This window comes from Notolepis coatsorum, assembly GCF_963971535.1.
Source record: "Notolepis coatsorum genome assembly, chromosome: 6".
NCBI classification, from domain to species: domain Eukaryota; kingdom Metazoa; phylum Chordata; class Actinopteri; order Aulopiformes; family Paralepididae; genus Notolepis; species Notolepis coatsorum.
This window is the reverse complement of record NC_140170.1, coordinates 49427827-49440282: the sequence shown is the minus strand read 5'-3', so window position 1 is coordinate 49440282 and position 12456 is coordinate 49427827. Positions and strand designations below refer to the sequence as shown.

The 12456-nt window shown below is 40.8% G+C and overlaps 1 protein-coding gene across 1 annotated transcript in view; it reads right to left on the bottom strand.

Moving 5' to 3' along the window:
• The window catches only part of dyrk4 (dual-specificity tyrosine-(Y)-phosphorylation regulated kinase 4), a gene marked incomplete at both ends in the record, with an annotated part of 38074 nt that extends 28464 nt beyond the window's left edge, over positions 1–9610 (bottom strand). The window contains 2 exons of the mRNA XM_084315554.1: positions 3370–3453; positions 9584–9610. Of these exons, the coding sequence (XP_084171680.1) occupies positions 3370–3453; positions 9584–9610 (111 nt within the window). The remainder of the gene's footprint in view (positions 1–3369; positions 3454–9583) is intronic.
• Positions 9611–12456: the final 2846 nt, after the last annotated feature.

Here is a 12456-nt window from a genome sequence, read left to right as displayed (position 1 = left end):
TCTGCACATAGACCTAACTAGAAACAGAGCATAATACCTTTACATACAACTTTTTAAATACCTACTTATCCTTACTTACATGTACACATATATGTATCTTTATTTTAAATCATTAACACAATTCTCTCGTTTATTTTTTGAGTTAGTCTTTACATTTTCTAGATAGTATATTTGATTACAAAGTTGCAATGTGACACAGCTCTGTTCACACATTTCTTTATTCTAGTAGGCCTATATTTTATATTTATTTTAATTGTACATTGTTTTTTTACACAGTTTGATTGTCTTGTTTTCTTTGATTGCTTTGATCGTTTGGATTGTTCTGATGTTCGCTTTATCAATGTAAACGTGCGTTTCCCATGTTAATAAAGTCCCTTTGAATTGAATTGAAATATAATTTAATTGAGATTTAGCATCCCTTTTTGTACAAAAGTAAAGGGGTGCGCATGAGTCAAATGGCTCCAAAAGAAAAAGAAAATCTAAAGAAAAAGAAAACTCAAGAGTCAAAGAGAGAGGAAAAGATGGAGACAGAGAGAGAGAGAGACAGAGAGAGAGAGAGAGACAGAGAGAGATGGAGACAGAGACAGAGAGGGAGAGAGAGAGAGAGATATGGAGACAGAGAGAGATAGAGGGACATGTTCATGGCCCCACAGCTTTACACTCCTACACGAGAAAGAGAAGCTCCTTGTGGAGGGAGATGAGGCAGATGAGGACATTGATAGACAGACAATAGATGCCGTTGCATGATGGACAAAACCGAAGACAGAGACAATATTCAGAGAAAATAATGAAGACATTGGCACAGTACCAAAACTGGTGGCGTTTTCCATTTCTCTGTGTCAGACTGACAATGCTGGTAATAAAGCATGTGGAATTTCAATACAATACACTAATTGAATACAACAATACAATGCAAACATAGAGTGGAGTAGTGTAACAGAGGGTTAACGCAGGGGCGTCATTTTGGTATGGCAAGGTATGGCACTCGCCATACCTTGGCAAATTAAAAATAAAATATATATATATATTTTGTATAATTACAATTTTTTTTTATGTTGATTTAGAATTCGAATGTCAACATTATGAACGAAGCTTCAAACTATTCGGTACAGCCCTAGCTTGTTTTGATATTGTCAATTATCTCACTTTTACTAGGTGACTTTTACTACTAACTCAAATATGCCAAAAAAAAAAGGAAAATGGACATAGAGACGTTTTTTAATCAAAGGGCAGCAGAGACAAGTGATACAGGGACACAGGTACGGTCTTACAATGGCTTAGTGATTATAACAGTGCAGTTCAGCATTCAGTAACCCATACTTTTTGTGAACGTGTTTTTGATACTACATTCTGTTGAACACACACCTCAAAACCGTACCTAAGGAACATTGGCTAAATTGCAAGAAAAATAATAGACAGTTATGATATTACATTCTGCATAATTCGTATGCAAAATATTGTGGTTCCCTGCTTTAGTCTGTTGACACATTTCTATACTAAAAATGCTTGTGTAGTCCTGTGTCATACCTAAATGTCATATAAGTGAATTGTATAGAAACAACTCACCAAAAGTGACTATTGCGCAACTGATTTGACAAAAAAAAAATCCCCCCCCCCCCCCCCCCCCTAATTGCCATACCTTGGCTATTACTGTAATGACGCCACTGGGTTAACGGAGGGTTCGGAGATGGCTAGATAATGTGACATACACTGCAATACTGTCAAAACATTGGTTTTTACAAACTGAGTCTAATGAATGCTCTCTCTGTGTCAGAGCTCCATGTGCAGAGGCCACCTTTTAGTAGCGCAGTTACCAAACTGTAGTTTCAACTGACCCAAGATCAGTACTGGAGTGTATATAGTACAGATACATCCCTTCAAATCCATTCTGAACATCCAGGGTCAGGTGACCAGGACACCCGCCTCCCCCATCCCCCACCCCACCCCAAGGTTAGAGGCTGGAATTACCGATCGGGGTGACAGTGAAACGAGGACAAAAGCCCTGAGGCTGGGCCCTGACAGAGCCCGTCAGCGCAGCGTCTATGGGGGAGCTGATGGAACTCTGACTGCCATCCCGCATGCTCCGGGAGCCCGCTTTACATGTGTCGCTGGCTGCCTTCGCAAAGGCTTTGGCCCTGGGTAACGACAGGAGAGTCCCACACCAAGTTCACTGGTCACAATGAGACATTCTAATGAGATGTATCGGTGTCGAAACAGACAGTTCTAAGATAATTGTAATCTAATGAGTAAAATCAAATGATATGGCTTTTTAGGGGGTTATTTCATTTCAATTTCAGCTCAGTTTCTGAAATGAAGATTCAAATCCAACCTATATACACACACACAACACGCTGGGGGAAGAAAGAGCATGCCAGTGTTTATAGATAGCTCTGATATTTAATATCACGTGCAAGAGCTTCTGCAAGATCTGCCAACTTGGCTATGACGTATAGAGATACGGCTAAATATAGTCGTCTGAGGCACCTGCCACAACGGACAAAGGAATTACACATGATAACGTGTCTGTGTACAGTTGCCTGGTGGGCAAGCTGCTTAAGAAAGCTGTCCATATCACCTTCATCCTGTGATTTCACAATCTGCGATACCTTACATAACATGACATAACTGGGTGCAATTTGAAAGAGCCAGGTTATGCTGTTCTTTGAATTCTAGGAGAGGAAATAATCATTCTAACTGACAGTTAGAATGGATGCCAACAATACCTTGATGTTCTGTGAGGATGTGTACAGTATATGTAATCCATTATTTCCCCTAGTGAGATGCTTTTTTGTTTGGGAGTAAGACCAATAGTTGTGGTCTAATAGTCTCTGATAGACATATGGTATAATAGTCTCTTCTATACATATATGGTCTAATAGTCTCTGATAGACATATGGTATAATAGTCTCTTCTATACATATATGGTCTAATAGTCTCTGATAGACATATGGTATAATAGTCTCTCTCTTCTATATATGGTCCAATAGTCTCTGGTAGACGTATGGTCTAATCGTCTCGTCTAGACGCATGGTCTAATAGTCTCTGGTCGACTTAGGTATAACAGCACAACGCAATGACTTCTATTATATAGAGTAGAATACAATCTGAATACTTAAAAAGAAGGAGTGCTTCATTTATATAGTTTGTTAGCTTGTGGCTGATGGGTCCATGATGAGTGCCAAGGAAAGTTAGAACAAGTGCACCTGATGTAGTTCAACTATTTGAAACTAAATATAATTATCAGTCAGGATTAATAAAATGTCTACCTATATTCATTTTGTTTACTAGTCTACAGCAATAGGCTCCATCAGACGGGTCCATTCACCTACAATAGTGAAGAACGTATCTTCCTATAGGCTAAGAACGGACCTGTGAGTAGGGTTGATTGGATCCTAGACGGGTGGCCTCACTCTGGTGTCTGCGAGGGTGGGGGAAGGCCTCCGGTCGCGATGACTGTGGGAGGAATGAAATTGATTTGATAGAAATTAGAAAAGGAGGCTGCCAATGCATATTCACAGAATAATTGGGATCTATAAGGATAAGCTAATTGTGTGGTAACCTCATACTGGTCAAAACCAAATAACATTTTGGTGTTTTGTCATATTCTGCTTAAACTTTCATGACCCTAGGTCAGAGGAAACCCAGATAAAGGTTGAATCTGTAATGTCATCAAACTGTGGCCTCTAGGCAAAGCAGGAAGAAATTCACAGTATAATAACTAAAGTCCAACCCACACGTCAGACCAAAACAAAATACAGTATGTAAAAGAACAGAAAAGTGCAATACCACGCAGGGCTCTTTTGCCTCAAGGTCGCTGTTTGACGACATTATAGATTCTACCTTTAAAACCCATTCTGTAATTCAACATGAATTCTTCATTCCTGGAAAAGGGACTCTTTGAAGATGCAAGGTTGTAACCTAGGAGTAGCTAACGGTAAATGCATCAGTGTTCCTGTTATTCAGTGTGACGGCATAACTACAGTATCTTCAATGTCTGATCTAAGAGTCTTTTTGATCACCAAAGTCTAACTTGGGAGTCTTTTTGCGATCAAATACGGATGAACATCAAATAACTGCAGTTAAATAATAGTGACGTTGCTTGTGTTTTTCTTCTTGCTGGTGGGCCTCTGCAGCGGTGGGCCCCCTTAGAAACACACGGCCTCTGGGAAGATCAGCGGGGTTACCGCTTATCTGAACCCGGTCACAAATATTACTACTGAACCCCGTCACAAATATTACTACTGAACCTCGTCACAAATATTACTACTGAACCCCGTCACAAATATTACTACTGAACCCGGTCACAAATATTACTACTGAACCCCGTCACAAATATTACTACTGAACCCTGTCACAAATATTACTACTGAACCCCGTCACAAATATTACTACTGAACCCCGTCACAAATATTACTACTGAACCCTGTCACAAATATTACTACTGAACCCTGTCACAAATATTACTACTGAACCCCGTCACAAATATTACTACTGAACCCCGTCACAAATATTACTACTGAACCCCGTCACAAATATTACTACTGAACCCCGTCACAAATATTACTACTGAGCCCCGTCACAAATATTACTACTGAACCCTGTCACAAATATTACTACTGAACCCTGTCACAAATATTACTACTGAACCCCGTCACAAATATTACTACTGAACCCCGTCACAAATATTACTACTGAACCCCGTCACAAATATTACTACTGAACCCCGTCACAAATATTACTACTGAACCCCGTCACAAATATTACTACTGAACCCCGTCACAAATATTACTACTGAACCCTGTCACAAATATTACTACTGAACGCACATCACAGCCTGCCACCATCATCATCACAAATATTCTAACCTTTGTTTAGGTAACATTAGGGTTGTTTGATGAAAGTCAATTTGATTGATTGATTGAAAACGTTATTAACAGATTGCAGAATGGGTACAATACAGTACGGCTCAATACACACAATTGTTAGGGGGATGCAGAGAAAGACTTTCGTCTCGTTTACATCAGGGTCCCCCATTTTCAATTAATCATAACATATATGACATACATGACATACAGATAGACAGTACTGCTACATCTATACATTTATGACATACCAGATATACAAATACAGTAGTTTGTGATACAAAAAGAGTCTAAAAATACAGTATATACATTTGACAAAGAAACTGTACATTGGATGAGGTTGGGTAGGTGGGGTGGAGGGGGGGTGGGAAACTGTACATTGGAGGGGGTTGGGTAGGCAGGGTGGGGTGGGGGGGGGTAACTGTACATTGGATTATCGACGAAACCTTACTTGGTCCCAAGAAGAGGGTCTTGTGTATTATTGGGTTAGGACATTTACTGTACATAGGAGGGGGTTGGGTTAGGACATTTACAGGGGCCAGTTTCGAATTGCAGTCTCCCGTAGGTGCTCTTTGAGAGTGGTTTTGAAAGTGGGTAGTGATTCACATTCCTTTACAGCTGTGGGTAGGGCGAAACATGTTTAGTCCCTTGTTTGAGCCGAATCTGGGTTTAACATGATTTGTGGAGCTCCCTCTGGTGTTGTGGTCGTGGTATTCACTGACCTTTGGGAAGTATTTTGACATGTACAAACATGGGTACCTTGGTCGTGTAGTGTATCTTGTAGACCAGGCCCATTGCAAGTTGCTGTACTCTGTCGTCTACTCTAAGCCATCCTAGGTTGTCAAAGTGGGCAGGGGTGAGGTGGGTTCTAGGAGTAAGGTCAAGCAGTAGTCTGACCAGTTTGTTTTGTGATGTTTGTAATATCATAATTATCATATCATCTGAACCAGCTCTTCGACGAACATTGCTTTATTCTTCACAACACAATAACTAACATTTTATAGTTCAGAAAGCACAATGAAAACATAAGGAACAAAAACACTAATACAACAGTGTTGAAATGTACATTGGTATTGTAGAAGTGCATATTATATAGGCTACTTATTTTATTATCTAGGCTATATTGTATCGCCTTCGTACATTATCTTCAACCATTGCAGTCCATTGCTGGTGACAATAACACAATTCCCACTTGGGGATAATAAGGTTTGATTTCAATTCAATATTATCTTTATTCTAGTTCTGAAGAAGCAGGCCTGTAGGAGTGAGTGTCGGCAGGTGATGTGGGTCACTGTAGCAGGCTGGCCGCCAGCTTTGACCTGGAATAGCCAGTTGTAAGCCTGCCTAATCAGCCCTGAGTCAGTGGAAATCCAGTAGCATCATACATTAGGGGTGGGACGATACATCGATCCAGATCGATACATCGATGTAATTATCAACAATCGAATCGGATCGATGCGATGTAATAAGATCGATTCATATTGATACTCTTATTTTGAAAATCCTGTGGCGAGTCTCATATCCGCCCAAGAACAACAGCAGTAGCTCCGTGTGTGTAGATGTTACAGCATAGCATTCTCCCTTTCTGTGTGTGTGTGTGTGTGCGCGCGTCTTTGGAAAGACCAGATGAGGTCAGAGGAGTTTGATGTTTAAATGTTATTTAAACAATATAATACATAATAAATGTAGGCCTATACATGATCATGCAACATCAACAAATTGTTGTAGGAACGGTTTGGGAGAGGGAGGTTGTGAGTTTTGAGTTCCAAAAAATGGAGCTTAAAGTTTAAAGCTCAATATATAAAAACGTGGCACTTTACAGTGAACAGGAGGTCTATTTGTATTAAAAACAATAGATTGATTTTCCTTTAAATGTCTGGAAGAGCTCAAAAATACAAATGTCAAATGATATTTTCATTACCTTTTTTTTGTTGATCTAAATGTTACTGATTGTGTTAAATGGGCATATGATATCATCTCATATCGATCGCAGGCACCTGAATCTAATCGTATCGTATTGTATCGTGAGAGACTTTGTGATATCGGCAAATATCGTATCGTTGTCCAAAGAATCGATATCGTATCGTATCATGATGAAACTGGTGATTCCCACCCCTATCATACATGCATCTATAGATGTCAAGAATGATCTCTGGCAAAACACAGACATACGCCGCTTGATTGACAGGAGATAAGGACATGGGCTCTTTATGAGCCTCGTCTCAATGAAGGTGCATTGAACGCTCTTTCAATAGGCCTTTATTTGACTGATCTTTTATTTCACAGTGATGACCTTCATCGGCTGCTTAGTATAAAAGGATTGCATGACACTATGTAATGAGCATAGTTCACCAGCACAGATTCAGCAGGATACCATTATAGGCTTGGCAGCACAAGATGAGAGAGCCACAAGCAATGTCAACGATCTATCCCCTACTTAAATTGTAAAGATCACTGTGTGTGATCACTGTGTGTGTGTGTGTGTGTGTGTGTGTGTGTGTGTGTGTGTGTGTGTGTGTGTGTGTGTGTGTGTGTGTGTGTGTGTGGGATTGGGGGCCTTTCTGGTGCTGGGACCTTACCAGCTGGTATGAGATCTCAGCTTTGATTTATCTGTGTCTCTGAGGGCCAGTTGGTCAGCAGGTCGGTAAACCAATAAAACCAGAGTAATGTCTGATTACCAACAAGCTGTAAAACTCACATAGTTACCAACTTATATATTCGTACACACATGCAGAATAATTGACATGCCTAATCATAATAATAATACATCTATTTTATATAGCGCTTTTCCAGGTGCTCAAAGACGCTTTCATCATCATCATGCTGCACCATGACGCATTGTATTAGTAGACAATTTAGTTAAGTAAAGACGTTGTGGAATATCGATATCAAATGTGACCATCTAGTATTGTGCTTTTAGACTTTAGAGGACCACAACCAGGCCAAAACCAGTTGAGTAATAGTGCTTTTAGAGGACCACAACCAGGCCAAAACCAGTTGAGTAATAGTGCTTTTAGAGGACCACAACCAGGCCAAAACCAGTTGAGTAATAGTGCTTTTAGAGGACCACAACCAGGCCAAAACCAGTTGAGTAATAGTGCTTTTAGAGGACCACAACCAGGCCAAAACCAGTTGAGTAATAGTGCTTTTAGAGGACCACAACCAGGCCAAAACCAGTTGAGTAATAGTGCTTTTAGAGGACCACAACCAGGCCAAAACCAGTTGAGTAATAGTGCTTTTAGAGGACCACAACCAGGCCAAAACCAGTTGAGTAATAGTGCTTTTAGAGGACCACAACCAGGCCAAAACCAGTTGAGTAATAGTGCTTTTAGAGGACCACAACCAGGCCAAAACCAGTTGAGTAATAGTGCTTTTAGAGGACCACCACCAGGCCAAAACCAGTTGAGTAATAGAGGACCACAACCAGGCCAAAACCAGTTGAGTAATAGGCTGTGGTAGTTAACCCTTTCAGGTGTATGCTTTTTTAAAGAATAATATCTCAGAATTCTAGAACTCCATAAGTTTCAATGGCCAGTATTACATTGTCATTAGAATATATACAGTTCCCAAATATCTACCTTACATGTGATATTGTAGGCTACACTTACAGGGTTTTACTAGTAATCAAATTATAATTTGTGTGATAGTTTAAGCCATCAGTGTAAGGCTAGTCCTGTATAAACGGTGTCCTTTTGGGGGAATTCCAATGAAGACATGATTATTCAAAGGTCCAAAAGGGAGCGAGGTTCAATTGATATTGGTGGACTGGCCATGTGTGAGAAAAACAGACCAGAATAGATGACTTATAGAGTGTCAACACAATTAGCACTTGAAATAAATAGATAGGCTAGAGTAGATGTATAAAGTCTGTCAACGCAATTAACACTTGAAATAAATAGATATAGGCTAGAGTAGACAGAGTCTGTCAACTCAATTAGCACTTGAAATAAATAGATAGTCAGAAATAGTAATGTATCATATTTTTTCACCACAACTTAGTATGTGGACAGGGGGAAATAATTATTTACGCCATTATATAAAATAGACTTAACTTTAGGGAAACTCTGGAACATGATTTAAATGTTTTTCTTGAGTTGATTAAAGGTGCTGTAGTGATATCTTCTGTTAAAATAAGTGTTAAATACTCTCCGAGTGTTTGGTCAGTATGGGTATCTCTCAGTCCCTCCACTCTGCAGTAAACAGAAAATACAAAAAGAAACCCTAGATATATATATATATATATATTTACTTAATTCAAGAAACCTTGCCAATCTAAAATTGCTTACTGCACTGGCAGATTATTTTACTTGTTTCAAGCACATTATTTGCTTAAAACTCGTTGGTTGTTTAGTTTTTTTTGCTGTGATAATTATCTCTCCTGGTTGCATAAAGTGGGAAGGGAATGGATACCATAAAATGTATTTTCTGTTTACTGCCGATAACATCAAACAATGGATTATTTTAACATCAAAACACCACCTGTAAACTGTCATGTTCTGTTCTATAAATGAACAGATGGGATTAAATGTATTATTAAATTAAATTGTAACGTTATTAAATTATGAAAGTAATTTCAAAGTGAGATATCGATCATTTAGCTTAAATACTAAATAGGCCTATATGTAAAATAAAGCTATGAATGAAACCATTATGTATATTCAAACATTCCTTGGACGAACCAAACAAACAATAAGCCCATAAGCAAACAAAACCTCCCTCACCTTATTGTTGTTTATCTCCGGCAACATGCTGTCTGACAACAAATACCAGTCCTTGGGTTGACACGGATTTCCCCCAATGTACAGTATAGTCCAAATCCCAGAAGGGAAATTAATAATTATAAAGTCCAAGTACAAAGTGCGGCGCGGAAGCATAGCAGTCAATCCGACCTCAGAGCCGCATCGACGGACTCAAGTTGGTGCGAGTGAATCAATCAATCAATCAAGCTGATTGATTGGAGGCGCACTGGGTCAATGTATTCCTATTAATGAGGAAGGCAAGCTGTTCAGGTCTTCGCCTCGAGTCCTCGACGCATAGCCAGGTCTCCGAGGAAGCCACCTGAGTGAAGGTTTCTGCAGATCCTGCCGCTGACGCTGACAGACAGACAGACAGACAGACAGACAGACGGGGGCTCCCCTCCCGGTAAACGCGGACGCGTTGTAAAAAAGGCTACACGCCTCCCGGTAGATCTGTTATGGTCCGTGTTGTGTCGTCATCATCATCATCATCGCCCACACCACACGGCGTGCTGCGGGACGCGAGGGTTGTTGACCGAATGCGCGGCGCACGGTTGTTGTTGTTGTTGTAGCCACTGTGAGAATTGATTGATTGATTGATTGATTGATTGATTGATTGATTGATTGAAAACTTTTATTAACAGATTGCAGAACATACAGTACAGCGCAATATACACACACAGGCCAGAGAAAGACTTTCGTCTTGTTTACATCAGGGTTCCCCGTTTTCAATTCATCATTCATACATGACATACAGTAGACACTGTTACATCTAGACATTTATGACATACCAGATTTACAAATACAGTACTGTTTGTGATACAAAAAGAGTAAAAAAAAAGAGAGAGAGTATATACATTTGACGAAGAAACTGTACATTGGAGGAGGTGGGGGGTGGGGGGGGTGGGGGGGGGGGGGGGGGGGGGGGGGTTGGGTAGGTGCCGGTGGGGGGGTGGGGGGGGGGGGGGGGGGGGGGGGGGGAGGAACTGTACGAGGTGGGGTGGGTGGGTGGGGGTTGGGGTAGGCGGGGTGGGGGTAACCGTACATTGGATTATCGACGAAACCTCACTTGCCCAAGAAGAGGGTCTCGTGTATTACTGGGTTAGGACATTTACTGTACATTGGAGGGGGTTGGGTTAGTAGTAGCCCTTCTCCAGGGAATATACCCAGTAATAGACCATGAGCTATGTGCACGAGCAGATCATGGATGTGTATGTGAGAGGGGGGGCGGGGGGGGGGGGGGGGGGGGCCGGCATTTTTTATTTTCAAATGATAAACCAAGCGTGGGCAGCACTGACACTCTAACTACAGTCAGACAATAGGTGCACTCCCTCCACTTCCAAAAATAGCTTACAACACTGCAGCGAGCTATCTAGACCTTTTCAGAAGTATTCTGTTGCTATTCCGTTGCTAGGGGAACAGATTTAGCCCCTGTTTATTTCCTGTAAGCAACTGTATTAACAAAACACTGCACCATGAATACAAAGGGCTGGTTTAGAATCAGTATGTCGTCAATTTATAAAAGGTCCATAGGGGGCTGTTACAGGTACAATACAGCCATGTGAGACAACAATACACTACTCGTTGTCAAAACTGTGAATCATTAATTACCCCCTCGGAGTTTAGTTTTGAGGCAAGAGGGTTGAACACAAACAAAGGAAAGGAAAAATGGAAACGCAAATGGATCAGAATAGCTCACTGATTAAGAGCGGGTTACATGACGATCCATAGTAGCCTAATAATAAACACACACAACACACACGCGCATAGCACTGTGAATAGCACTGCACAAGACCGTAGCAGACTACAAAGAGTGACACGTTCAGCCGAACGCACAATTGGAGGGGGGCCTTCCCACCCTCCAGAAACATTTACAACAAGCGGTGCAGGGGTAAGGCTAAGAGAATTATTAAGGACTCGAGCCACCGAACAACTGCCTCTTTGAACTGCTGCGGTCAGGCAAGCGATACCGGAGTCTTAAGGCGAGCACAGAAAGACTCAGAAGAAGCTTCTATCCCCAGGCCATCAGGCTGCTAAACAAACAATAAACACTATGCAACAACCATCAAATGCACACAGCACACACACCCACACGCACACACTCACTTAAACAAACAACACACTGCAGCACCAACTCTCCACAACTTTAGATCACACAAACACACTTTATATTTATTGATAAAGGATTTGCACTACAACTCGTACACCTACTGTAAATTGTACCTAAATTTGCACCTCATCCTATTTCTGCCTTGCACTATATAGTATTGTATATTAGTACACTACACAGTATTGTATATTATATGTAACTCAGTTACGTCTATTCTGCATCGAACATTGTACATATGTCTATACTGAACACTGTGACCTCATTTTTTTACTTCTAATTTACATGCTATACTATGTTATTTTATTTCATACTTATCTTGTCTTGCACAGTCTCTGGAGCGTAACAGTAAGAAGCATTTTGTATAAAAGTATTCTGTACTTCTGTATGACAACTATTAAAGAAACTTGATGTGTGCGATGCGGCGATGCCCATGGCATTCGTGCCCTGCTGCCATGATGCAACCCTAAAGAGAAGACTGAAAAAGAAGATTGAATTGATAGAATTCTAATTAAGATTCATAAACGGTAATGGACTTATGTCAAGCCCTGCACTCTTTTCTCAATCCTCCAATCACGACTGTTGCTTCCCCTCTGACAAACGTTGTTTCAAGACAAGAGGGCAGGGCTTGAGGTCAATCGGGCTGGTATGGCTGCCATAGAATGTCCTGCTAATACCGACGCGGAGGTCGATGTGGTTTGGTGCACGAGACTCGGAAAGATGATGTGTCACCTTGTCGAAGGCATCGTTT